General features: G+C 35.5%; 1 protein-coding gene across 7 annotated transcripts; it reads right to left on the bottom strand.

Annotated features, from left to right (window-relative positions):
* Positions 1–740: 740 nt before the first annotated feature.
* Positions 741–27465, bottom strand: PNISR (PNN interacting serine and arginine rich protein). 7 transcript variants are annotated; one of them, XM_060030199.1, is made up of 13 exons: positions 27361–27465; positions 20699–20779; positions 18807–18945; positions 17165–17353; positions 15561–15784; positions 13935–14106; positions 12401–12591; positions 9408–9545; positions 8145–8244; positions 7361–7414; positions 6116–6286; positions 3554–4640; positions 741–3307 (listed from the first exon to the last, which is right to left on the bottom strand). In XM_060030199.1, exons 3-13 carry the CDS (start codon positions 18892–18894, stop codon positions 3277–3279), a joined length of 2445 nt encoding a protein of 814 aa, XP_059886182.1. In that variant the 5' UTR covers positions 18895–18945; positions 20699–20779; positions 27361–27465; the 3' UTR covers positions 741–3276. The 7 variants fall into 7 exon arrangements, with proteins under 7 accessions (XP_059886182.1, XP_059886180.1, XP_059886181.1 ...); XM_060030197.1 differs by having other exon boundaries at positions 18807–18925; XM_060030198.1 differs by having other exon boundaries at positions 18807–18921.
* Positions 27466–27728: the final 263 nt, after the last annotated feature.

Here is a 27728-nt window from a genome sequence, read left to right as displayed (position 1 = left end):
TACATGTACTTTCTCTGAATGATTCCCCTCACTGGGCTTCAGAGCCTCTCCACTACATTTTCAGTTCAACAAAGGCAATCAGTGATTTGCCTTAATACCAATAGGAAACAAAAGCCTCTTAAATACCCACTAGTTTGGCTCAGAAAAGCAAAACTAGCTTGCAGTACTTTTCTCTACAAATATCAATAAAAGGCTCTTCCAATGACACTTAAACCCAAGTTGTACTGGAGGAACAGCAGCTATAATGCGATGTATGGCTGTTGTGAGATATTTCTCAGATCATCCCCATGGTCTCACCCATAAACGTGTTACAGAGTCTACAGTTTATTTTGCTATAAAACTAAATATCTATTTAATACTTTGAAATTCAATTTTATATAAACTTTTTTCATTAAAGTTAAGGGTTAAGTGCTCCCTTATAGCTAACACAGTTTTACCTCTTTGAAATGATAACACTACTACATCCACTTAGGTTTAACTGGTAAATTTTTGTATTTACAAAATTCCGTATATTCAATAAATTGGTAACTTAAGATAATTTTATCTTAACATTACCACAATCAGAATGTGGCAGATTTATGTGTTTTTATAGGAAAACTCTATGGATGACACCTAGTAAACCTTCATGGTATCAATGTAACTCATCACACATGAGTTATTTTAAGGGCTATTAAGTTATTTTAAGCCCATTTTCTCATATAAGGTTTAGACATTACAACCAAATTCTACTTAAAACTGAAGAACTTAAGACCTTAGAGATAATCTAATTCCACCGTTATACAGCTGAAGAAACTGAGTTCCACTGTGATTAAGTGATTTGCCCAAAATATATCAAACAGCAGAGGCAGGACAATCCAATGAATCTAATACTATTTCCACTAAACCATGCTTTGCACATTTTAGAAACTTCAATAAATTAAAAATACTATTTATACTTCATATCTTCCTTTGAAGAAACAAAATAACTCAGACATTAAAAAAAAGATTCACCTATTGTGTTATACCATTAGAAACAGATGCTTTTTCAAAAAGACATTTTACAAGGGCAGGAAACATATACACTGAAATTCCACACCAATCTTTATTTATATTTTGGGGCCTGAAACAAATCTTATAATTACCTCTTTCCAAATTACATTTTATTCTTTTAATGGTGTGGTTTACCCCCATTCCACAAAAACAAGTATGATTAATACACTAGAAATATTTGAAAAGAAAACCTCTTAAGACAGTTTTTATTAACCAATCCAGACCAATGATTGTCTCAAAAAATTAATCTATTAATTTTCTGGTGGTATCATTTTAGAAAAGACTTCATAACCAAATTACACATCTAATTAACTTACGTATAAGTTTTAGCATTCACATCCCAAATCATGGAAGCCCTATTTATAAAATCTTACCATTCAAGGTAAACATACTCCATTAATGTCAGTGAAATGATGAATTCTCTAAACTGAAAACCCAAATATCTAATTATAATACTGATGTATTTACTAATAATCACATACATCATGACTATGTTTTAAAAAATATCTACAGATAAGAAGCTTGCATATTATGGCAGAGTAAATCAAACTGTCAAATGCTACTTTTGGCTCTAGTTCATATCTTGCTTAAAAATGTGCATATCATAGCCAGTAGACTTTTTCTGTAGAATTTTATTCTGAAAATATTATTTCACTTGAGATTGATCTAAAAAACATCTTTAGATATGAAAATGTTATACAACTTATCTATTACAAATTAATCAGATAATTCCGCAATTAGGTACACTGTGGTAGCTCACCTACATAAAAAATATTGCACATTTTCCTTTACTTATCTCAGATGTGACTGATGTCTAAACTATATAGAATTCCAAACTATTTAAAAGTTATTGTGTGAAATGTCAACTTAATAAATATCAGAACTAAATGCACTGTAAAACAATCATTTTGGTAAACATGCATTTATTCACAGTTGACTTCCTCTAGATAAATGCGTAACTGCTAAAAATTATTTAAGAACCTATGTAAAGGTACAAGAGCACACTATTATAAGTCTATTTCTACCTTCATTTTGAGGAAACACTGACCTTGGCAAAAACCTGGCTTACTTTAATATGAACTACTGCTGGTAACAAGGCATACTCTAAAACTCTTGTGACCTGAACCTGCTTTTTCCTTTTTAACTTAAAATTTAAAAGCATTTGTTTTCAAAGATTTATCTATTGTGGCATAAGTGAGTAATCATATAAAGTGGACCCTAAAAGCATTTCAGTTGAGCATTTCAGTGCCTGCAGAGCCTCGTTTTACTCATAAGTTATGACTGCCTTAAACTGCTAGACCACTCACTGATCATAATTTTAAGAAACTGACAAAACCAAATTTTAATGTTATGAAACTGACACAAACCTGAATAATACAGTATTCCTCCACTGAGCTGAGGTCATATTATACTTTAAAAATATAAATAAATATATCAAATTGTGAGTTTTAGTTCTATAGTAACCCCAAAGTGTTTAAAATATGCTTTAAAACAGAAGTGGGAAACTGCAGAATATAGTTCCAGACTTGCACTGCTGCTACTGTCAAACACAGTAATTCCTTATAAATAATTCTAATGGTGCACTGCTCTGATTGAATCCAGCAATTTCATTTTACAGGAGTGAACCATACTTTATACACACAGAGAACATATTACTTGAAAATCCCCAAAACAGGAAGAAAAGTTTAGAAAGCTGTCAAATGCTTCCAAATGAACGTAAAGATCTATTTCTGGCCCTCTTCTACACCCTTATAGTTAAAATTTGACAAAAATCCATGGGTACAATTTACAGATTTTGACAAACTATTAATTTAAAACCATTTTCTTTGGGGGAGATGAGAGGAAGTACCTTTAAAATCTGTTATACAAAACTCCAGCTGCCTTTTTATAAAAGTACGTTCCTTAGATTAAAATCATAAAATTAATGTGCAAGAGGTTAACAAAAATGAACTAAAGAGCTTTATTGACATCACAGTACATTCAAGAATAATTTTAAGAACATTACAGCTGAAAGAGAATGGCATGTTTATAGTCTTATTATGCACTATTTTTTGAAAAAATGTAATACAAAGAAATCCTATTAAGTAACTTGGAGCAGCATTTGGAAAAAGTACACCTATTTACAGATTAAAAAAAAAAAAAAATTCTGGTTTCACCTACACAGCCACAATGTGCCTCTATAATGAGACAAGCCCTTAAAACTCATGGAATTTTTTAAACATCATGGCATTCTTGCCACATCATTCCTCAGCGTTTACGACGGGGAGGGGTTGTAGATCTGAAAAAAAGAAAGGGAAAAGATAAAATTTAAAAATAAAAATGTATTTTATACTAAAGAATCTGCAATTTTCAAATAAATAATATTATATAGGATTTCTAAAATTACTTAAGACTATGATCATTTATCAAGTACCAAACTGAGTTTATTAAAGAGAGAGAGAGAAAGGACACTTTCAACTTTGCATAAATTCAGTCAAATTTTTTTTTTTAAAAATCAGACAAAATACTTTAAAAAGTATACTACCTTGATCGGGACTTAGACTTGTGTTTGCGGCTTGCCTTCTTACCAGACCTTTGAGATTTCTCCATGGATCGCGATCGACTATGTTTAGGCTTCTTAGCCTTCTTTTCTTTGCTACTTCCTGGAGATTCAGAACTGCTCCTTCCACTAGAATCAGAGCCTGAATGTTTTTTACTGTCTTTGGTAGTACTTTTCTTACTATCCTGTCTAGAATCATGTCTTATGATTTTAACAGATATAGAACCACTCCTAGAGAATGTTCTTTCACTTTCTCGTTTCCTTTTTAACCTATCATCCTGACTACTGAACTTAAAATCTTTTTCTTCCCTTTTTTGTTTCTCTTTTCTTTTATCCTGTTCACGCTCCCTTTCTTTGTCTTTCTTTTTCCTATCTTTATCTATACTTCGACTCCTCTCTTTTTTCCTCTCTTGTTCTTTAGCCTCACCTTTATGCTTATGACTGCTCCCACTAAGATTTCCACGTTGATCATCAATTTTACGCCTATCTCGACTCCTACTGCGACTGGACCGATTGGTTCGCCTATCCCTTGAGCGACTTCTACTTCTACGTCTCTCTCGGGAAGGACTTCGATTTCTTCGTCTTTCTCTTTCAATGCTAGTTCTATTAGACCTCCTCCTATCTCTAATCTTTACTCTAGCCCTATTGCTCTCTATTTTAATTCTGCGAGAGTAACTTCTACTCCTACTACGCCTAGCTTTAATTGTTGGCGATCTACTCCTACTATGTCTCTTTTTTCTTTTAGGAGAAGAAGATCGGGAAGAAGTGCGACTACTACCTGAGCTAGAACTGTATGAAGAGCTAGAGACAGTACTACTAGTACTACTACTTCTGCTATTGCTACTGGAACTACCACTACTGGAACTTCCTGATCTACTCCTTCCTTGTTTCTCTTTTTCTTTATGCTCTTTTTTTGGTTCTAAAACTGATGTAGTTTCATTTGGAGTCCTTTTCTTTTCATTAACCACATCACCATCTGCTTCTCTTGCTTCTAGTAGTGATAAACTATTTTGCTCTTTATGGATAAATTCATTCATCTCTTTTGTAACCCTTTCTGTTTGTTGCTTTTCTTCTGAAACAGAAAAAGACAAAAACAGTAAGAAAGGCAAACGTGCAATGAAAAAACTCCCATGCTACCAAATTTCAAGCTATCAGACTACAAAAATACAGCAGCACTGTTCAACAGAAATAGAATGCATAAGCAATTCAGGGATTTTTAACAGCTACATTTAAAAAGTAAAAAGAAACAGGTGAAACTGATTTTCATATTTTATTAACCCAACATATAAAAAATATTATCATTTCAACATGTGATCAGTTAAAAAGAATATTGAGATAATCTGCTTTTTTTTTTTTTTAATGTAAAGTCTTTGAAATACAGTGTGTATTTTATACCTACAGCACATCTCAATTTGGGCTGGCTTCATTTGAAATGCTCAATAGCTACATGCAGTTAGCTGCCTTCCTGGACAGTACAGCAATAGAGTACCAAATTGTAGAGGTACAGTAAAGCAAGTAAGAAAAGATTTCCCTTTTGTACAGTAAGGCAACTTGAAGGTAAGTAAGTAATTTATAGGAAATTTTTGGCTGTTAACTCTTAATAATTACTTCTCAAATTGTCCAAATAAGATTTTTCAAAAAAGAAATTCTAAATAAATATTCTTTCATTATTCCTAGTATCATTATATAAACTAAGAACTGTATACATGTACAGCATTTTACATAAAAAACCTTCTAAAAAGTCCTCTATTATCCTTAAATATGCTAGCACAAATTACTTTTCAATAGTTTACAATATATTTCCCCTTTCAAAAGTTTTTTCATTTTAAGAACTTTTTTTTTCTTAAAGATTTTTTGATGTGGACCATTTTTAAAGTCTTTATTGAATTTGTTACAACATTGCTTCGTTTTTATGTTTTGGGTTTTTGGTCTTGAGGCATGTGGGATCTTAGCTCCCTGACCAGGAATCAAACCTGCACCCCCTGCATTGGAAGATGAAGTCTCAACCACTGGACCACCAGGGTAGTCCTGTTAAGAACTTTAATAAGAAATAAAAATACACTAAATAGCTTAACTTACAGCCAATGGAACTAATGTCTCCCAAAACAAAACAAAAAAACTTTTATAAACTATAACTTTTTACAATCAATTCTGACTTTGATAAAAACTGCAAATGAGCCAAAACACCTTAGTTTCAGTTACATCACATATTATTTATAATCTAGCCTTGATTCTATCATTGGTATTTCTAAGATGGTTATAAAATAAAAAGAAATATGGGGCTTCCCTGGTGGCACAGTGGTTGAGAGTCCGCCTGCCGATGCAGGGGACACGGGTTCGTGCCCTGGTCCGGGAAGATCCCACATGCCGCGGAGCGGCTGGGCCCGTGAGCCATGGCCGCTGAGCCTGCGCATCCGGAGCCTGTGCTCCGCAACGGGACAGGCCACAACAGTGAGAGGCCCGCGTACCGCAAAAAAAAATAATAAATAAAATTTAAAAAAAGAAATACGAACAGAACTGTACAAACATTGAGTCTAAAAGATATACCTTCCATCTGTTTATCATGTAACAGCTGCTGTTCTTTTTCTTTTCTCCAAAAAGCTTCCTGTTTTTGCCGGATTCGGTGCCGTAATTCCTCATCATCAGTGTCAGATGACTCAGAACCTCGGTCGCTCCTCTCATCTTCACTGTCTCCTGATCCATAACCACCCAGTCCACCTGTGTGCATAAAGCCCAGTCTATCATATGTAAAAATTATTCTAGGCACTAAAAACTTTTTAAGGTCCGAGAAGAAAGCTCATTTCTTTTTTCATTGCTTTTTCTTGGAAGAATATGCTTATTCGGGGTGGGGAGGAGTATAAATTACAATGCTTAAGGAGAACACAGAATCCTCAAGAAAACTGATACTTAGTTTCTTATTCTTTCAAGAATATTTCATATATTTCTCACCATAAGGGAATCTTGAAAATTATTGTCTTACTGTCCATGCTAACCAACAAAGCCATTTAATAGGGCAGTAACAAAGCCTTACTAAAGCATAATCAATTCAAACTACCTTACTCAAATTTATGATGATCCTGAAAATATTTCTAAAATTAACTCTTTCTTTATTCAAAGCTTAGAAATCCAAGGGATGCTAAATATTTTTTTCCTAACAAAGTTGGAATACTGTAATTCTCACTGATGCAGAAATGCTTTGGTGCTAAAACTGCTCCCCACCCTGAAGTGATCTAAATAGTAATCATAACAAAATCACATGGGCATTTGGTTTTACCCATTTCTGTTGACCCTCACAAATATTAATTTGAAATGATGATGTGGAAAAGGCAAATTCAAGCTCTTATATACTTGATAATATATCATGCAAATTGCAAATTACGAACACATCACTACTATCATGCTGTAAGATAAACCCTTTCCTCTATGTAAAAACTTGACTTGCTGCAACACAATCTAAATAAAGGTCCTTAAGAGCAATAGCGGATAGGTTTTTCCCTACGGCATGTATGTAATAATTCTGAAAGTGAGCTTAAATGCTATCATGGCTAAATTATGAACTATTATAACTTGTACTAATAAACTATGAATTAGCCACCACATTTATAATAATCCCATTGTGAATGCTTTAGTAAAAAAAAAAAAAGAAAAAAAACCTTTTAGAGGCTATAACCCTAAAACCTAAATTTTATAAACTGTGTAGGACTAGTACAGTTTCAAAACAGAACACGTAGAGAGACAGGTAAGTGTCATTTTTCCCTTTAAGGCCCTCTCACAAATAAGGAGAATACTTACCGAGTCCAGTGAGGGAAGCCAGTGCACTGGACTGTGCCAGCTGTTTTGCAGGAGCTTTGTATCACATCAACAACAGGAACAACATGTTAACACAAATAGCCACGATTTCATAGTCATGAGAGTCTATGGTATTGTTAAATCTACTACTATTGCTGCTTTTTGGGGAGAGAAGAAACATTAAAAACATAACATTCATTTTAAACCAGTAGCATGTCTGGCCTTGAAATTATAATTCTGATGTGAGCTGTAATTGGTTGATAATGAGGAAAAATGTTGACCAGTACACTGGTATTTTTTTTTTTTTTAGGTATGGCCCATAATTCAAATTTTTCTTTCAATATACTTTTTAAGTGTTACTAAAAATATGGGAGGGGGGGACATTAGCTGCTTCTGTAAAAATTGTAAGTGGTAAACTGTGAAAATTCTGAAGGTTCATAATTCATTAGGCAAACTAGTTGTATTAGAAATCATATACCAATACCATGGTATCTATATATATAAAAAAAAATCAGGTGAAATTGAACATCAAGAATTTTCCACAATACATTTTATAGAACAACAGCAAAACTGCTAATCTGTGCTCAGGTAGGTTGGATAAAACAAAAGTATCTGTATAGTTTTTAATATGGTGTCTACAAATCTAACCTTTCCCAAAGAGTTAAAACATGCAAGAGAATATTCAAAATCTGCTAGTAATTCAACAAGGACAACAAAAAAAGTCCAAAGTAGCCACCAAAACCAAAAGACCCCCAGAAAAAGAGAACCAAGAACACCCACAATATACCTTTCGTTGCTTTCCGGTGTGCATCTTTGGCTACATAATAAATTTCTTCATCTGTGACATCCAGTAGAATTTCAGTCAGAAGCATTTTTGTCAGCAACATCTAAGGAAGGATATTTTATATTTTTTTTCTAATTTATTCTAGCTACTGATAGTTTGACATTTTCAAAAAAATTAAAAGGCAAAGCCATTTTATAAAACATTTTTAGAGAAGAGATCAGACCAGCTATTCCAAGGAAAAGAGTATCTTGAAAATTACTGTATTATCAAAACTTTAAAAATTTTAAAATCATGTGGATTAAAAAATATATATATGAATTTATCTGTATAGTAGAGAAACTGAATTCTAATTCTAGAGACAAAGTATTTTTTTCAAGTCCCTATTAATAAAAGTTTCCACAAGTGTTTTGAGAGGAATATCCCTTCATTTAATAATATTATTAGTAAGCAGCACAATACTAGTTTCTCATGTCACTTAGGAACTTACATTAACCCTCAGCTCAAAGTAAAATCTGAGGGGAAAAAAACAAGGAAAATAACAAAAAGGCAGTCATTCCATTCTGTGAGATGAAGTCCTTTTTTTCTTGATTACTATAGCACAGCGTACAATAGACTTGAAATAAGAGCTGGATTCTAGCACTGGTTTGGCTACCAACAGCTGTTTCAAATGTGGGCCTCTCTGGGATTCAGATTACTCATCTACTAAAATAAGAGTATACTGAATCAGCTTCATCTAAAGACATTTCAAATATCACTGGTCTTTCAATATGAGAAACGCAGCACATTATATTCCCAAACTCAGAAACTGACAATACACATTATAGGCACTGAAGTCTTTGAGAAATCTTGCAATGAAGAAATATGTTTAACTGTGTTCAATCCAGTGCTTCCTAAATTTATACTTCTACGCAGCCTTTTAATCTTTTTCAGTATTCAAAACACACATTTTAGAAAAATAATAAATAATAAATGTTCTCTTGGGTCTCATGTAGTAAAACACTGTTTAATTAAAAATGTGCTTAAATAACTGCTTTATAAGCTGTGATTTTGCATTGTTACTTGGATTTTGCAGACATTATCACCCAGCAAATATACATTTTATAACTGTTTCACAAGTTCTCTCTCAAGTTTGATAGCCAACCAATAATTTTAAAAATTATAAACAAGATAAACCCTATAATATAACGTAGCATGTCAATTACACCTCAATTAAAAAAAATTTTTTTAAGCCTGTACATGGTAAAGGTAAGAAATTTAACATTCTACCATTTGATACTCTTTCTCTTCTTCGGTCATTTCTGGTTCACTTTGATCTTCTTGAGGAACTGGAGATGGACTTCTGGTGACTTTTCCACTGCTTGCGGCCTCCACATTTTCAGTGTCTTCATCTTCCTCATCACTATCCTAAAAAAAGTAATAGCACTTTCGGGTAGCCCAAATTCATGCTTATAATATAAAATAATTATCTTATATATTCTATTTTAAAACCCAAATTAAAGTCTATGAAACATATATAAAAATGAAATTTCTCTAAATTACATTTTTGTGCTATAGATTTCATTTGATAATTTAAAATGTTACCTGAGAGGAAATATTAAGACTACAAGATGACTTATGAGAATCAATTTCAATTATTTTTCAATTTTTTTTCTAAGTTTTACCTTATTTTATAAATAACTAGAAGCACATCAGGCCCAGAGACTGATTTAATTAATATCCATTATATATGATGGTCCTGACATGAGTGGCGTGTAGAATTTTGGATAAATGCACCACAGTCATATTATGCAGTGTAACTTTTTTTTTTTTTTTTTTTTGCGGTACGCGGGCCTCTCACTGTTGTGGCCTCTCCCGTTGCGGAGCAACAGGCTCCGGACGCGCAGGCTCAGCGGCCATGGCTCACGGGCCTAGCCGCTCCGCAGCATGTGGGATCTTCCCGGACGGCGGCACGAACCCATGTCCCATGCATCTCAACCATTGCACCACCAGGGAAGCCCTCAGTGTAACTTTTACAGCTGTAAATGTAAGCTATTTACCTAAAATCATGTGACTTAAAAATCTAAAGTCAGTTTCCAGATATCAGCTAGCTAGTGAAATTTGCTTTTTTTAGCTACGTAACAGACAGATAAGCAAGAAATGAGGTCTACTTCAGATAGAGGAAATACCAGCAGTTTGTCTCTCTGAATGGTTTTAGGTTTTCAGTATCCAGAGAGCATACCTTAAAAAGGGGACTTCTTTAGGCAAAGAAGTATTCCATAGTCACTCTAACAATCCTACTAAGTAAAAGACAAGGTGATCACCTAAATACAACTATGGAAAGACTATTTGAACCAGGGGAAGATACATGTGACACAAGTCCAAAAGCACCAGGGAGAAGAGGGAGGATAATCTCCAGTTTTTTTGACACTTAAAAAAAAACATCAAACCTGAAAATCCACTATTTCATGTCTTTTGAAAAAAATTTTTTTTTCTTTGTTAAAGGTAAACTTTAATAGTGGCAGCCTGTTGTTTCTTACCGATATAACACCCAGAATAAAATCACATCTTTGGCACGGTTCTTTTGTTAAAAAATAGAAGTAATTTATGGCATTCATGGAATTTAAGCAAAGCCAATCTGCTTAAGTCTAGTTAATCTGCTGTCTTTGAGACTTATTGCTGAAGCAGAAAATGGCCTTGGGAGGAAGAACCATTTCCTGAATTGCATTACTGGCCAGTGCTGTGGCTGTCATACCATCTAGGAGCATACTGCTGCTAAACAAAAAAATTTCTAAGCCACTCAATGCCATCTAACTGATGGAGTTCTTTAGTTTTTAATATTTATTTATTTTGACTGCACTGGGTCTTCACTGTTGCACGCGGGCTTTCTCTAGTTGCAGCAAGCAGCGGCTACTCTTCGCTGCAGGTGGGCTTCTCATTGCGGTGGCTTCTCTTGTTGCAGAGCATGGGCTCTAGGTGCGCGGGCTTCAGTAGTTGTGGCTCGTGGGCTCAGTAGTTGTGGCTCGCGGGCTCTAGAACGCAGGCTCGGTAGTTGTGGCTCACGGGCTTAGTGGCTCCGCGGCATGTGGGACCTTCCCGGACCAGGGCTCGAACCCGTGTTCCCTGCACTGGCAGGCGGATTCTTAACCACTGTGCCACCAGGGAAGCCCACTGATGGAGATTTATTAAAGAGTTAAAACTTTGTTACTTTCAGTGCCTATGTCAAAAACTATGAAAGCTATTACATCCGTTGGTGTAAGTATAGTTTTGTTTTATAGTCCATCACTAGGGAGTTAGCTGTACTACAACAAAAGAACACAGACTTGTTTGTCAAGGTAAAGCCTATTATCTAGCACCCCAATGAATAATTTCTCTCTGGAATGAAATGTTTTATAAATTTGCTGTCCCCTTTCTCCTTACTACCCTCAACAATACATACATAAAAACAATCTCCAATATACTTACTGAAAGTAATCTCAAGGACATTAATACTTTTGTATAAGCTAAATTAATATCTATTTATTTCAATACTTTTTTAAAATTAAAGTATCGTTGATTTACAATGTTTCAGGAGTACAGCAAGTGATTCAGTATACATATATTTTTTTCAGATTCTTCTCCATTATAGGTTATTACAAGATACTGAACAAAGTTCCCTGTGCTTTACAGTAGGTCCTTGCTGTTTATTTTATAGTAGTGTGTATCTGTTAATCCCAAATTCCCAAATTATCCCTCCCCCCACCTTTCCCCTTTGGTAACCATAAGTTTTTCTATGTCTGTGAGTCTATTCTGTTGTATAAATAAGTTCATTTGTATCTTTTTTTTTAGATTCCACATATAAATGATATCATATGATATTTATAAATGTAAATTGGTGCAGCCACTATGGAAAACAGTATGCAAGTTCCTTAAAAAACTAAAAATAGAGTTCCCATATGATCCAGCAATCCCACTCCTGGGCATATATCCAGAAAAGATGAAATCTAATTCAGGAAGATATATGCACCCTCATGATCACAGTAGCACTATTTACAGTAGCCAAGACATGGAAGTACCCTAAATGGCCACTGACAGATGAATGAATAAAGACGACGTGGTGTGCATGTGTAATATTCCATATACACACATTGGAATATTACTCAGCCATAAAAAAGAAACAATGCCATTTACAGTAACATGGATGGACCTAGAGATTATCATACCAAGTCAAATAAGACAGAAAAAGTCAACTAACTTTTCACACAGATGTCACAAGGAGTTTTATGTCAGGAGTGTCTACTTACAAATTTACTTCTCTGAGGTAAACGAGGGCCATCTCCTCCTTCAGCATCTTCTGCAGCCTTCTTTTCTTTTTTGGACAACTGTGAACGTTGTTGTTCCATTCTTTCTTTCTCCAACTTCTTCTGCTTTTCACGTTCCATTTTTTCAAGACCTTCTCGAATCCAAGCTGGAAGAGTCCTGCGTTTTACTGCATCTGTTTCACGTGGGACAAAATATTCATAAGTCAGCTAAGTAAAAATTGTAAATGCATGAGTTTCTTATTCTTAAATTTCTACAATCTTTGTAACTTAAAAAAAAATAATTCTGGTGCCACTTGAGTGCTAGTGACAAATACTATCATTCTCCAGCAAGGCAGTGGTAATACAAACAATCCACTAGGGCTTCCCTGGTGGCGCAGTGGTTGAGAGTCCGCCTGCCGATGCAGGGGACACGGGTTCGTGCCCCGGTCCGGGAAGATCCCACATGCCGCGGAGCGGCTGGGCCCGTGAGCCATGGCCGCCGAGCCTGCGCGTCCGGAGCCTGTGCTCCGCAACGGGAGAGGCCACAACAGTGAGAGGCCCGCGTACCGCCAAAAAAAAAAAAAATCCACTAAACATAATGATTTTCTTTAAAATCATCAATTTTAATAGCAAGAGTGAACACTGCCTTAATGCTTATAATGTGCCAAGGCACTAGGGAAGTCCATCATCTCTCTTAATCCCCAAAAGCCCTAAAAGAGCACTACTATTACTCCATCTCTTTTTAAGTGAGGAAACCGAGGCTCAAAGAGATTAAGTGATGTGCTCAAGGTTACAAAGACAATAAGTAGTGATGTGGGCTAATTCACAGCCAACTGTTATACTATGCTGCTTCCTAAAATGTGAAAACAGAACAGAATTAAACAAAACCACAAGCCTTCACAGTAAGAATTCATCTGAACTAATATTATTCCTTAAGTTAAAACAGAAGTTAGAATCTTCCTAAAATGTCTACTTTGTGATTAAAAAAAAAAGAGAAAGACTTAAGTGCTAGATTTGGATGTCCAGATAAAAAGGAACATAAATATGTAACTTGTCAGTTGCAATAGACTAGTTCTATTATGTTATTTAAAAATTAAAATTTTCTGCCAAACACTATGGAAAGTGAAATAAAGAAATTAATCTGACAGCAGTATTATCAGATGAACTGAGAGTGCAAAGAGTCCATAGAGAGAGAACAGGAGATTTTAAAGGGGGAACTGATCATATACTGGCATAATGTAGCTATCAACATTGAAGAAATATCAACATGCTATGGTCACAATAAATTTAAATTTCATCACAAAACCTGGAGTTTAAGGTAAAGATTCATTTTAAAGAAACATATTCAAAACTTTAAAGATTTTAGATAGCATGCATCTTTTTTGTAATTTTAAGGTTTATGACTATAAAAAGATAGGATTTTAAAGTATCATTTCCTAACATATCAGAGTATTAGAACAATTTAAGAAAATAAAACATCCTTTTTACATGATCAAAAAATCATGCCAATTGTGGTTCACTAAACTTAAATAGCTACCAATTTGTGGCGGCTCCTGCTTCACAGGAAGTGCAATAGGTGAGCGCTGCCGATCCCTGAATGATGATGGTCTTTCTCTTCGATTCTGGGGAGGTGCTGGAGGTCCTGGAGGTCCTGGTTGCCAATAAGGAGGATGAAATCCACCTTGCGGTGGACCAAAAGCAGCCCCATGCTGAAAGAGTATTGCAGTTTATTTTTCTTCACATTAATACAACATACTCTCTGGGACACACGTGTGTTATGAACTGGGACAGTAGAAATCCATGTGTGCAGCAAATCCAAGAATTCCATGGTTCTAATATCCACCGATATTTCTGTAGCCCCAAGAACCTAGGCTTACTTTTCCTAAGAAAGATAAAGATTTTCTGCCTACGTAAATGCAAAGAGCCATATAAAATCCAGCTGATAATATACTATATTCAAGAAGTATAAAAAAGGATATATAAATGAGCTTTTTCATTCTGAATCCATTTATATCCTTCCACTACCAAGAAATCAAATAAATGCCAGTTTTTCTGTAACTAGAAAACCACAGGAAAAAAAAGTTTTAAATCAATTCCAACTTCCTAGTTATGAACTTATTTCTATCATCTTGCAAGAAATATCTATTTTAAGCTAAGATAAAAGCTACTGAATCATAACATTATATTTTTTTTTTGTAATTTTGCCATTTTCAGATGCTTTTCTAAGCCAGATGCCAGCAGAGCTCTTTGTCTTGTTAGCATGGGGACCTACCAAGCAAATGTTGTCTAAGTAGAAGCTCCCCACTACTACATTTTTTCAAAACAAAGAGAAACTGTCCTATCTGTATACCAAATATTCATATACAAAAAGTATCTGAATGATTAAGAGGATTACTGTCTCAAGGTGAATACTGTTTACGATTATGCCCATTATCCATACAATTAGTGAAATAACATGGGTTTTTCCCAAAATTTTAAATGATAGCTCAGTTTAAAGGTAACGATTGCAATCAATTATTTCAAAATGACACCTAGCACTATAATTTAAGGGTGGACCCTGGCAGAGTGATTAGAGAAAATATAGCCCCTCTTAATGACACTATTCCCCATAGAGTTCTATGTCCCTAGGAATGAATTAGATGCTACAAAGAAAATTATGTACAATTCCATTAACATGTCATGTCAGAATGGAAAAAAAACGACAACACTAGAAAATGTCTTAACTCTACATAGCAGAAGGAACTGCATTTAGGAAGATGATCTATGTTCTTCATGTATTTTATTCATGTCTTAACCATAATTTTTGATAAATAATGTATTCAACTACCGTGCATTTTCTAAACTTTATTTAATGTTTAAAGGTACCATCTTGAAATTAGAAAACAAAACATCATATAGCTATTGCACTTACACATTTTGCATTTTATCCAAATTTTTCCCTAACAATCCTTTATACCATTTTCCTAAGCAAATCAAAAACCAGAAAATAAAAATCTAATGATTTTAATACTCAAAAACTGATAACTTTTTTTGAGACATAATATGTGCTTATCTGTACAAGACTGAAAAGTGAAACACATATCTTAGGTACTCTTGATGAGACACCTCCAAAGAATGGATTACGTGCACATCTACAATATTAAAGCAACAAAATATCTTTCACCTGATAGTCAAACTGGTTCACTGGCCCCACTGCAAAATTATCGGGTGGTCCACCAAAGTTGTGATTGTTCTGGTTAAATATATGCCTGTTGTCAGGGGCAAATTCCCCACTGTCCTGACTGTTGCTGTCTTCGGAAGGAGGAACAATGTCCATTGGGCCTGGTGTTGGTGGCATCCATGGCTGCTCTGGAGGGGGGTGTGGGGGCTGCTGATGCATTCCCCATTCTATTCAGGATTTAGGCATAAAAACATTCAACAGGGGTTATAACAAAATCAGCACACATCTTTAAGATCTCAAGAAAGCTACATTTTTCAGTAAAGAAAGATTAAAAAATTTATGACTTCTTGGTCCAATTTCTTTTGCATACCTTAAAAATAAGCAATGAATTAATCTAATAAATAATTCGAATGAGCTAACTTCCACTCTAATTCATATCCTAAACAAATGGAAACCAAATGCCCAAAATTATTTTTAATGAACATAACAAAATCCAAAGCAATCTTCTGTTGAATTTTTCTATTTCTGTTCAGTAACAATACCATAAAAATAATACCTTGAGATTTTTATATAATTCCTTTCTTCCATGAACACATTTATCCTCACAACATCCCTGTGAGGTAGGGAGAAATCAGGTACTATTTTTGCCAATTTCAGGAAGGGAAATTGAGGCACACAGAGGTAAATCACTTGCCTGGGACACAAAGAACACCAGCAGAGTAAAGTTGGGGAAGTGGGTTGGGGAAGTGGGAATGCCAGGGTGAATCACTGATGAACTTAGGAACCAAAACATTTTCAAATGTGGGAAAATTTGGCACAGACTCCAGAAAACTAGAAATGAACTACTTCTCAGTATTAAAGATTAGAATATTCGTTATTCTTTTAAAAGTGATATTAGAGGATTACTTCCTGAGTTTTCCATTCTTACATTGAGAAACAATAGTAAGTACTAATAAAGAAAAGGAGCTATGACTTCACCATTAGCATAATCAAAATAAGATTCACCTATAAAAACGTGAAGTGACTGTTAAATAATTAATAACACAAGTCATAGAAAACTGAACTAGCATCAAGGAACCTAGTCATACTGCGAAGTAAAAAAGCAAACAAACAAAAAAAATAAACATAAAAACTTATGGAAGATCTTCACTATCTGAAAAAAAGGGAAGAGAGAGATGGGTGGATGGTAGGGGCAGAGTATATTTGACAGACTAATTTGTCACATAGTGACACAATTTTTCTTTAATTAGAGACTAGACATGTTTTGCTCTGCCAGTGCTGCTGCTGAAAAGGCCAGAGGTTGCAACAGAGAGACATAGAATGCTCTCTTCCCTAGATGCCAAGTGAGGTTTCCAGTGTTCCCAGCCCCTGTCAGCCTAGGAATGAAGAACCAAGAAAAGAATCAAACTGAGTGCCACAATGCTAGCAGATGAGTATAGAATAATTTTAACCACAAAATTTCAAGGTCAAATATAATTGAAACTGCCTAGTCTTTAAGAAGCATTAATTTCAAGAAGTCATAAAACTAAGCAAATTAAACAATTTAATTTTAATCCTCATTTTATTTTAAAAATAGCCCTAAAATTTGGAAAACATAAACAACAAACCTGGTTGCCACATTCTGTTAAAGTTCGAATCCCCTTGGAAATTCCCATGATTGTTTGGACCAGACTCCATTGTAGACATATCTTGTCCATTTGGCATCATTCCTGGTGGTTGTTCTACCATGCTTTGCTGTCCTGAAGCTTCTCTTTGGGCAATCCAAGCTTGAGCCAATGCAGCCCAGTCAATCTGGCCTAACATAATTTAACATAGCAGAATTTGGCATTCAGAATGTAGGAGCTAAAAAAACAGTGCCTCTATGTAAAACAAGCTTCTCAGTTATTCCTTACTAGAGATTTTAAATATTACACAATGTTATAGTTGAAAATAATACATAAAACTAACCCATACTCAGGCTATAAAATAATAAAAATTACTTAAGACATTCAGAAAATTACTTAAGACATCCACAAAAACACTTAACCAATTTCTAATATTAACTCATAAGAAAATTTATTCCCTGCACCTTAAGTTTACTGATTTTTTTTAAACTCTTATTCCTTTTTTAAACCACTATAAAAACAAATGATTAACCTCACTCTTTCTCTAACAGGTCCCATCCAGGTCTACTCTGGATCCTATATACCTCACGTGAATATAGATAGCTATTCTTGTTCCTTCTCAGTCACCCTTCTTTAGCATCTTTAACTCCCTTCTCTAGTCAAAATATATCTCCTTAACAACTTCTTAGCCATTCTTTATTCAAAATTCATTGTTTCTGCTATCTTAAAGTTCCTCCTTTCATCAAATATCTAGTTACCATTTTAAGATCTAATTCTATTAATAAAGTAAACAAAGTAGATTAAGATACAGTTTTTTACATCTCAGTTTAGCAAAGATTAAATAAATATATTCTCATACCTTTTGATGAAAATGAAGTTAAACTTGACAATGTACATCTAAAACTTTTAAATGTACAACTGTGATCTATCAAACCTAGCTCTTAGATTTTTTTTTCCTAAGAAAATAATTGGACAAGTAATAATGGTACATATACAAAATTATGGGAATGACTTCAAAAAGCAAAAAGTCACAGACAATCTATCATCTAAAAGTGGATTTATTACAGTACAGTCCTATAACAGAATGCTATGTAGCTATTAAAAAAAAGAAATAGGATAAGATTAACCCAGTAAAGGCAGGACAGTGGAAGGGGTCATATCAGGTTAAAATTGGCTACGAATTAACCACTGCAGGAGCTAAGTAATAAATGGGGGCTCCCTATACTCGTTTCTACATCTGTATATGCTTGAAATATTCCATATTAAAGAGAAATTTAAAAATGATACAGCATACCATCAGTTGACTATGATCTACATGGAATTTTAAGATTCCGAATTAACAAAAGTATGATTAAGCAACACATTTAAGACTTTCCTCTTTCTTTAGAAAACAAGAACTAAATCAGTTTTAAAAATATTAAAATCTACATAAAGCTTTCTACTCTTTGAGGAAATCTTCCAAAGGGAAATCCATTCCCTAATATGTATGCTAGGTAAGATTATTTACAAGAAAAAATTAAAATCTGACCATAAAATGATCCAATAAACCAATCCCAACTGTACCTCCCTTAATTCCAGTGCCTATGTCCCACTCATCTCTAGACAACCCCCTCCCCCGTTCCCCAAATTCAATTTGTTTCCTTACTTGGATCCTGCTGGTGCTGGAATGACTGCATCCATTGTTGTTGATTCAAGGGCCATTGCTGCCAAGGCTGTCCTCCTTGATCCCACATCCTGACTTTTAAAGTGTATCTGATTTTCTGTCTTCAACAAAATAAACATAGCTTAAAAATGAGAATGAGTGTTCTTTAATGTTAAAGCTCACACATCAGAAATTATTATATGATGATACATTTATGTGATCAGAGCTCTAAAATTCTGCTCAAAAGGTTGCCAAAGACAATTGGAATTTTTTAGTTGGCAAGCAAGAGTATAAAATTTCATGTTAATGCTGATGTCAAGAGTTTGGGGGCAAGCACAGCTCTATTCAATTTAGCTCAAAAGGGGGAAAATATAATTTTTCCCAATATAACTCTCTGGAAATGTAATTATTTTGAAGATTATAAAAAAAAAGTGATTTAGCCTCCCTCAAACCAAGGCTCACTGAAGAGGGTAACCAGATAGCTCTAGCTAATGAAGGAAAACTCTTCCTTATAAATTATAGTTAATGAATGCATAAGGTAGAAAAGACTTAGAACATTGCCATATTGTCAAACCTAATAAAAACAGCTGATTCAGGCAGTCTTTGAAGAAAAGCTGATGGGAAATCAAAAATTCAAAGGTTGCCGAAATATCATCCCTACAGATTATTAAGTGTCTCCTCACGAGATACAAAATTACATCCCCAGAAGCACTATGAATATTTTCACCAAAAATGTTTACCTGAATCCAACTGAGCTTTCAGCTCTCACTTTCAGTGTAAAGGAATTATTAGGGGAAAAAGGTACTGGCCAAATAGTATCAAAAGAAACAATCAGACAAATCTAGAAGGTGAGACAGTCCACAAAACCAGGTATCTTTTCTTTCCTTTTTTTTTTGGTGGGGGGCCGCATCGCACAGCTTGTGGGACCTCAGTTCTCCGACCAGGGACTGAACCCGGTCACGGCAGTGAAAGCCCAGAATCCTAACCACTAGGCCACCAGGGAACTACCCAAGACCAGGTTTCTTAACATATAATTAACATGGAAAAGTAGAGGGGAAAAACATACATTAATACCTATTAAATCTAGGTGATGAGTATGGGGGCAGGGGGGTTCATCACACTAGTTTACTTATCTGTAAACTAGTTTGAAAACGTCCATAATAAAAAGTTTTAAATGCTTACAGTCATTTTATCTCTGTACTTCATCCAACACTGATATACAACCCTATTCAAGTACCAATGACACACATAGTAAGCAGAGTATGCTTCTTCATTTTTGTACCCCAGGACTTAGCACGTAGCAGGCATTAAATAAATGTTTACTAAATGAATCCTGTCAGACTGACCCTTTCCTCTATTCTAAAAATAATACAAAACTACGCCTTAGTATTTATTGCAGGGTCACAAAAAGTGGGAAAGCCAGATATTAAGGAAGTAACAGACACCAACTTTAATACAATTGGCTACTACAATCCAGGCTCTTAGAGCTTGCAACCACAGTCTTTGCAGCATTCTCAGAATGTTACATAGTTCTGTCAATGGCAGATCCTGACCTCTCAACTGAAGAACACTGTACATTAGGAAAGATGCATTCCTTTGTTATACCTTGTTTACTTACGAGTCAAGTGCACTTATCTTCTAGTTGTATTAATATATTCTATTATAATGGGATTATTAGAATATGGCAAAATAGGCACTAAATAGTACCACACCTGAGGCCAACAACTGTACTGGGTATCAATTCCAAGCTAAAAATACTTACTATACCTTTAAAGCCCTTTAAAGACCAATAACTCATTAGCACTCTTGAAAACTTTAATTAACTTTAATTAAAAAGTAACTAAATAAATAAAGAGGAACACCCAGAAGAAATACCAACTGCTATTTTGACTGACCTCAGAGGTTCACCTTCTGTTTAAAATTTAGGTTGATTCAGAACTACAGCTTGGAAGCATAGCAGCAAGATTACTTATGCCCTGAAAAAAAAAAAAAAAGTGTATGTTTGCACTTAAATTATGAAGAGCTATTTGAACTAATAAAAATAAATTCTAGAGATGCAACACGGAAGTGTGATCATCTCCAAATTAATTTGAACTTTCTCTTCCATTAATTTTATAATGAGAAAAGATTTACCATTATAAAGTTAAGGGAAACAGGTACATCACAAATGAGAAGGCAAAGCTTTAAAAACATTTTTCTTTCAAAAATATCTTTTTTATTTACTTGAACAATTCATTAACAATACAAAATAATGTCAAGCAATTTAGGAATTGTCATATATGCTGAGAAAAAAAGGAACAACAAACATTTTAAAAGATTTCATCCATCTGATATGAACTTAAATGGTACAAATAAGGTAATAAATTCAGATTTTTCTATGGAATTCTAAGTTTAAAAATTACATCAGCAAGGTGAGAACAACTTGTCCCTCAAACGGTTTCATCTTCTTCCCATTAGATTAATTTTTTTTTTTTTAGATTTTTTTTGATGTGGACCATTTTTAAAGTCTTTATTGAATTTGTTACATTATTGCTTCTGTTGTTTTTATGTTTTGGTTTTTTGGCCATGAGGCATGTGGGATCTTACCTCCCCAACAGGGATCAAACCTGCACCCCCCTGCACTGGAAGGCAAAGTCTTAGCCACTGGACCACCAGGGAAGTCCTCAGATTAATACCCAGATTAATACCTTTTTAAAGCTGATAGAAAGACAAATGTATTCATCTTTTTATCTTCCAAAGGTACCAGACAGCTTCTTGCTGCCCTAAAGCAAGTGACCAGCAGTCACTAAGCAACAAATGAAGAAACGAATGGTCTACAGGTTCTTCTTTCCCTGTTTTCTTTTAAAGGTTAATGATAAGAAAGCTGTTGACCTATATACAGGAGAACCAAAAAAGCTGGTGTAAGCAGAGCTTGCTATGTTTTCCAAAGCTCTAATGGCACATCAGAGTTCACTGCATAGATTTTTCTGTCGCAGGTTGTAAACTCATACAATGTAGGCATTATAACTAGCGCTACACAGTGCGCACTGGAGTTGCAAATAGATGTGCACACAATAAAACCACTTTAATGATGAAAATGATGTATATTGACTCCCTATCATCATTTCCAATACATAGATTTACTTTTCTAGAAATCACTCTAAACTAAGTTTCTTTTACTTACTCCTGTTTAATGGTTATCATGGCCAACATTTTCAATTCCCCTTTTAAGTTTTCTGATTACCACTTGTCACCTAGACTTAAGAACACAAGCCCTGGTTCATGATGCCTGCCTATACCACTCAATAGCTGTGTGAATATGCGCAAATTAACTACTCTCTAATCCTTGGTTTTCTCATCTGTAAAGTGGTGAATGTAATAAATGTCTACCTCATAGGGTTACTGTGAGGATTAAATGGGAAACATATAAAAACTTGGCACAGAAAGCTTCAATAAGTAGTGGTCAATATCACCACTAAGATTTTCTCAGTATTGTTTTTGATAGCACTCAAGTTTACAACTGGGGGTGGGGACAGGTGATCAAGCCAATCCACTTCTACTCAATTCCATTTTCTTCTCTTAAAGCAATCTAAGACTTATCCAGATTTCATTTTATCTTTGGAATGTCCCTACTTCTCACAACATCATAGGTTGCAGCTTTTATTAAAACAAAACAAAAACTTCCATGTTTTCCTACGCACAAAGAGCTTTTACTTCCATATTTTCAAGAGTGATCTGTATTATTTGTAGCCATTTTTGTTTGTTAAAACCAACCGCTTCTAGTTTTACTATGCTTTCCAAAGCTCTTTTCCCCCTAAAGTTTTTATAGAAGCTATTATTCAAATACAATGATTGATACACTTAGGCTGAGAAAAATATGGAAAGGATGTAAAACTGTGAGAAACAGAGCAGAATAAAACACAGCAAAGAAGGTAACAGTAAAAGTCAAGGAAGTAAGAAGTTAGAAGCTATTTAATAAAATGCTTCAATTAAATCTGCAATTGAGAAACTTTATTTGGCTACAGAGGGTGTGTTGAACAAGGGTGTAGGTAAAACACCAAATGTTCAGTCTTTTTGGAAGACAAGTTAGCATTAAAGTATTTTATCAAAATTGTAAATAATCATCCCTCTGACCCAGCAACTCCACTTCAAGGACTTAAAACCATGGATGAGCATACACACCATGTAACTCAAAAACCTGCAGCATGTCTGTAACAGTGAACATCTGCTTTCAGTGACACTCAAAGGGCAGTAGGTGAGATAAGAGTGAACCATACAGTGGACTCCTATTCAGCCATTAAAATGAATAAAGTAGACTTTTATATGCTGTCATACACTGATGTACGAACTGTATTATGAATTGTATAGTGAAAAAAATCATGTGATACAGGATGAATAATGATGCCACTTGAAGTTCCTTTTTTTTAAAGAAGAACACAATTTAGTATAGAAAATTCCTACATTACCAAAAACCTCTTAAAATTGGTAAGCTCTGGAGAGGGAAAACAGAGATGAGTTAACGTTAATTTTTTATTCACTATCTTTCTATATTCTTTGAATTATTTAACCATGAGTGTGTATTTTTTAAAATAAATCTACTACAGATTTTTAAAGATACGAAGAATCAGGAAGCTGGTCATGAAAATCTTCACGTGTTTTGTCTTGGCTCAAACGAGAATCTTCTTGAGGGCAGTGGAAATGTCTTAATAGTTATTTGAATTCTCCAAAGTGCTTTGCCCATATTAAGTGGTAAAACATTTTACTCATTCACTGAAATTTATTATCAAGTAAATATATTAATATTCAACAATGAAGATGAAACTCTAGTACTGCTACTCTGACTTTATAACATCAAAAATCAATTCCAATTTATTCATTCTTCCTTTAGCTTTAATTTTAAAGATTCTTAAGCTCCATTTCTCAAGTTTAGAGAAATGTGATTATTGATGAGCCAGGCTACAAGACTTTCCCTTTACAGGATTAAATTAATTGCTATTTCCTTGGAAACAACTGGGATTTGGGAAGAACAGAAAGATCAACAACCAGGATTTGCTGCAGATTATGCACATTATCGCACAGAGCTATAAAAATCTAGTTTATGAATTTGACCAGTGTTATGGATTGACTTGTGTCCCCCTAGAAGATATGTTGAAGTCCTACCTCCACTCCCATTAACTGTGAACATGACCTTATTTGGAAATAGGGTCTTGGCAAACGTAGTCCAGTTAAGTTGAGGTCATACTGGATTAAAGCAGGTCCTAATCCAGTAATGATTAGTGCTTTTAGAAGAAGACACAAGACAGGGAGAATGCCACATGACTACAGAAGCAGAGACTGGAATAAAGTGTCTACAGCCAAGGAAAGCCAAAGATTGCTGGGAACCAACAGAAACTAGAAGGAGGCAAGGAAGGATCCTCCCCTAGAGGAGAGACAGAAGAGAGAAGAAGAGAAAAGAAAAGAAAAGAAAAGGAGAGGGAGAGGGAGAGAGAGAGAGAGAGAGAGAGAGAGAGAGAGAGAGGGAGGGAGGGAGGGAGAGAGAAAGAGAGAGGGCTGTGGAGCACACATGCATGAGCCTACCAAAATCTTTATTTCAGTCATATCTGTAGCCTGGAGAACTGTGAAAGAACAAATTTCTGTTGTTTTAAGGCCAGTCTGTGGTAATTTGGTACAGCATCCCTAAGAAACTAACACAGCCAGAAATGACTGTCATTTATCTTATTTCTTACATGACTCTATATTAGAACATTCATTGCTTTGAGGTTCTTAAAATTACTTGCTTAAATGACAAACATTAATATTTGCAAAAGTCATCCCTTAGACTGTGTGACAGATAAATGAGAATGAAACTGTAGTGCTTGTTTTAAAGCCCTTAAGCATCAATTTCAAAATCAAAGAAATACAGTAACACACCCATCCTTTGGTGCATATAATGAAATGTTTCTCACATCAAACACAAAGTTTAGAAACCACAAAACGCAACAATCCTCTTCTCCCCTGCCATTTCAGTCTTACACTCCAGGTAATGGATCTCAAAGTCAAAAAGAAATCATTTGGATCAATTCAGATTAGGTGGAAATGGCACTAACAAAGTTAATCTTGTAATTATTTGAAATGTAGTAACCTTTTTTGATATTTGATGTGACATGCATTTTAGTATATATTGAAATACTTTGTAGTCTGCAGCTCAAGAAAGGTAGTCAAAAAATATTGGAGAATTGAATAGTTTGGTTATAGATACCGAAAAAAAAGTGATAATTGAAAAATAAATTTGGAAGAAAAAAAAAGAAATGTAAAAAGCCTAAAGGAAACAACCCCTCAGTGGCAAAAAGCACACGTCTTGGTTCTAATACCATTCTCTAACAAAGTAAAGGAATCAGGGATCATTAGAGAAATAGCTGATTCTTAGAACTAGGGCAAGAAATATACAAAATGAGCCTGGAGCATCTTGTAGTGCCAGGAAGTAAGAAGATGCTCGGGAAAAGGGGGAGGGGAAAAAAGGGGGGAGGAGGAAGATGGGGGCATGTCAAAGGTGCACAGTAGACAACTGAAGGAGCTACCAATGTCCAAAACTGGAACAATCTGGGCAATAAAGTATTACTGGATTATAACACAAATTATGACATAAATATCTATTGAATCCTTACTGACATAAATAAATTGGAGGGAAGAGACAATCTTCCATGCGGAGGGATTCCAAATAAATTATGTAGATACTCCACCCTAAAGGAGGGAGAGCTTAACTCTCCACTCCTTAAGTGTCCTTTGTGCAAAGGTACTTCCTTCCCAAAGAGTACAATATGGAAAGGAGGGAGTGGACAGAGGAGAGTAACTTTACAGTGGAGAAATTAGACAAACACTACCTCAAGCAGGTGATCAAGGACAATATCAACATGATAAGTCATGTTCATAGTATGTAGCCTTGATAGAATGTGATGAAAAAGGCATTTTACCTCTGTGACCTTCTTCCTCAAAACCCCTAATACCAGTCTTATCATGAGAAAAACATCAGACAAATTCCAATAGCAGGTCACCCTACAATATCCCTAGCCAGTACCCCTCAAAACTGTCAAGGTCACTGTATTACTTTGCTAGGGCTGCCATAACAAAGTACCACAGACTGGGTAGCTCATACGACAGAAATTTATTTCCTTATGGTTCTGGAGGCTAGAAGTCCAAGATCAAACTGTCATCAGGGTGGGTTTCACTCTGGGGCCTCTCTTCTTGGCTTGTAGATGGCTGTCTCCTACCTTTGTCTTTATGTGGTCTTCCCTCTGTGTACTGCTCTTTTTATAAGGACACCATTATAGCACACAGGGCCTACCCTAACGACCCCATTTTACTTCTTTAAAGACCCTGTCTCCAAATACAGTCATATTCTGAGGCACTGAAGTTAGGTCTTCACTGTAAGAATTTTCAGCCTGTAACAGTCATAGAAAACAAGCCTGAAAAACTGTCACAACCAAAGACGACTACGGACACATGACAATTAAATGTTATAGGGTGTTCTAAATAGGATCTTGGGCTAGAAAAAGGACATTAGGTTTAAACTTAGGAAATGTGAATAAACTATGGACTTTAAATAACAATAATGTGTCAATATTGGTCCATTCAATGTGACAAATGTACATGTACCACACTAATATATGTTAACAATAGGAAAAACTCTCTGAGGGGGGTTGGGGGGTAGTTCATATGGTAAAGCTGTACTATCTGCTCAATTTTTCTGTAAATCAAAACTGTCCTAAAAAAGCAAAGTCTATTAACAACAACAACAAAATTTTAACATACAGTCTCAATCAACACCATCTTAAAAGAACTGATTTACTGTTACCTTACCTACAGCCACGTAACACCTTACAAAACACCTTCAAGGTTCTGGTTTTTGTTGCGTTTGCCTTGCTGCACTCAAACCAGAAATTCCAAGTTTATTTTGTTCTATGAATTAACCACCAACAACCAAAATGTGTCGAGTACCCATGATGTTCAGATGACAATAATATCCATCACAGGATAATAAAACTGAAACGTTGGAAGCTACCTCCTTCTTTCCCGAAGCTTACTTAACACATAGTGTCTATGACTTTAAAAACACATTAATACAAACTAAGGAACCTAACTGTAGTTAGTTAAAAGGACACAGTTGCCCTTCGCTGCGCCTGCGGAATCGGAGGTGCACAGCAGAGAAGGTCCAGGTCCGGGCCCCTTCCTCCTCTGCTCCCCTGCACCCCCTCCCCATAAGCGGGGTGGGGGGGGGGGTTCCCACTGCGCACGCGCAGTGCTTAACGGCCGGTCGGGAGCCCAACAATCACTCCCTTCTCTTCCTAGAGGGAACTCTCACAGGTAGAGGGAGAGGTCGCGAGCACTCTCCTTAATACGAACATTTCCTTTAAACCGGGAGCAGCGCCATGATTCACCAAGTCAGGCGGACGCCACCGCTTTAAGGAAGATGAGGTTCCAGCGGTCGCGCCAAGCAGCGTACGCAGCCTACGTGTTTAAGTTATGCTACCTTCGCCACAGAAACCAAGAAGATTCTAATGACCCGGAAAGTCCCCACGCCTAATCGTTCGCCACCACTTACCCACTCTGATTCCGGAACACCGTGTCGCCACCGTTCCTATAATACCTCTCCAACCCTTTCGATGCTTCTACTTCTTCGCGAACAAGACAAGATGGCGCCCGATTAGTCTCACCCGGAAGTGAATAATAATAACATCCGTTTGTCATTTGAAGCCATACTGTCCCACTGCCAGGTCTTTTACCACGTGACTGTACCCGGTTAACATTGTTTCAACGCCATTTTTGTTATGGGCAAAACCACCTCGACTATGTAGTCAACACCATGCAAATGTCTGGACATTCCTGTACGTTACCTTTTAACGTAGCCAGCGCCATGCCCGACCCACTTTTATCTTTACAGTGGGCAGAAAGCCAAGAGTTTGAGTGTTC

Source organism: Delphinus delphis, chromosome 14 (genome assembly GCF_949987515.2).
Source record: "Delphinus delphis chromosome 14, mDelDel1.2, whole genome shotgun sequence".
Classification (NCBI taxonomy): Eukaryota; Metazoa; Chordata; class Mammalia; order Artiodactyla; family Delphinidae; genus Delphinus; species Delphinus delphis.
The sequence above is the reverse complement of the archived record's forward strand: the minus strand, read 5'-3'. Positions and strand labels throughout refer to the sequence as shown.

Coding starts and splice junctions, on each gene's coding strand:
- PNISR (XM_060030199.1), bottom strand. CDS start 18,894: ATGTGGGATCAAGGAGGACAGCCTTGGCAGCAATGGCCCTTGAATCAA. Junction 14,107..15,560: donor TGAACCAGTTTGACTATCAG/GTGAAAGATATT, acceptor ATACTCTTTCAG/CATGGGGCTGCTTTTGGTCC. Junction 3,308..3,553: donor AAGTCTAAGTCCCGATCAAG/GTAGTATACTTT, acceptor TCTTTTTTTCAG/ATCTACAACCCCTCCCCGTC.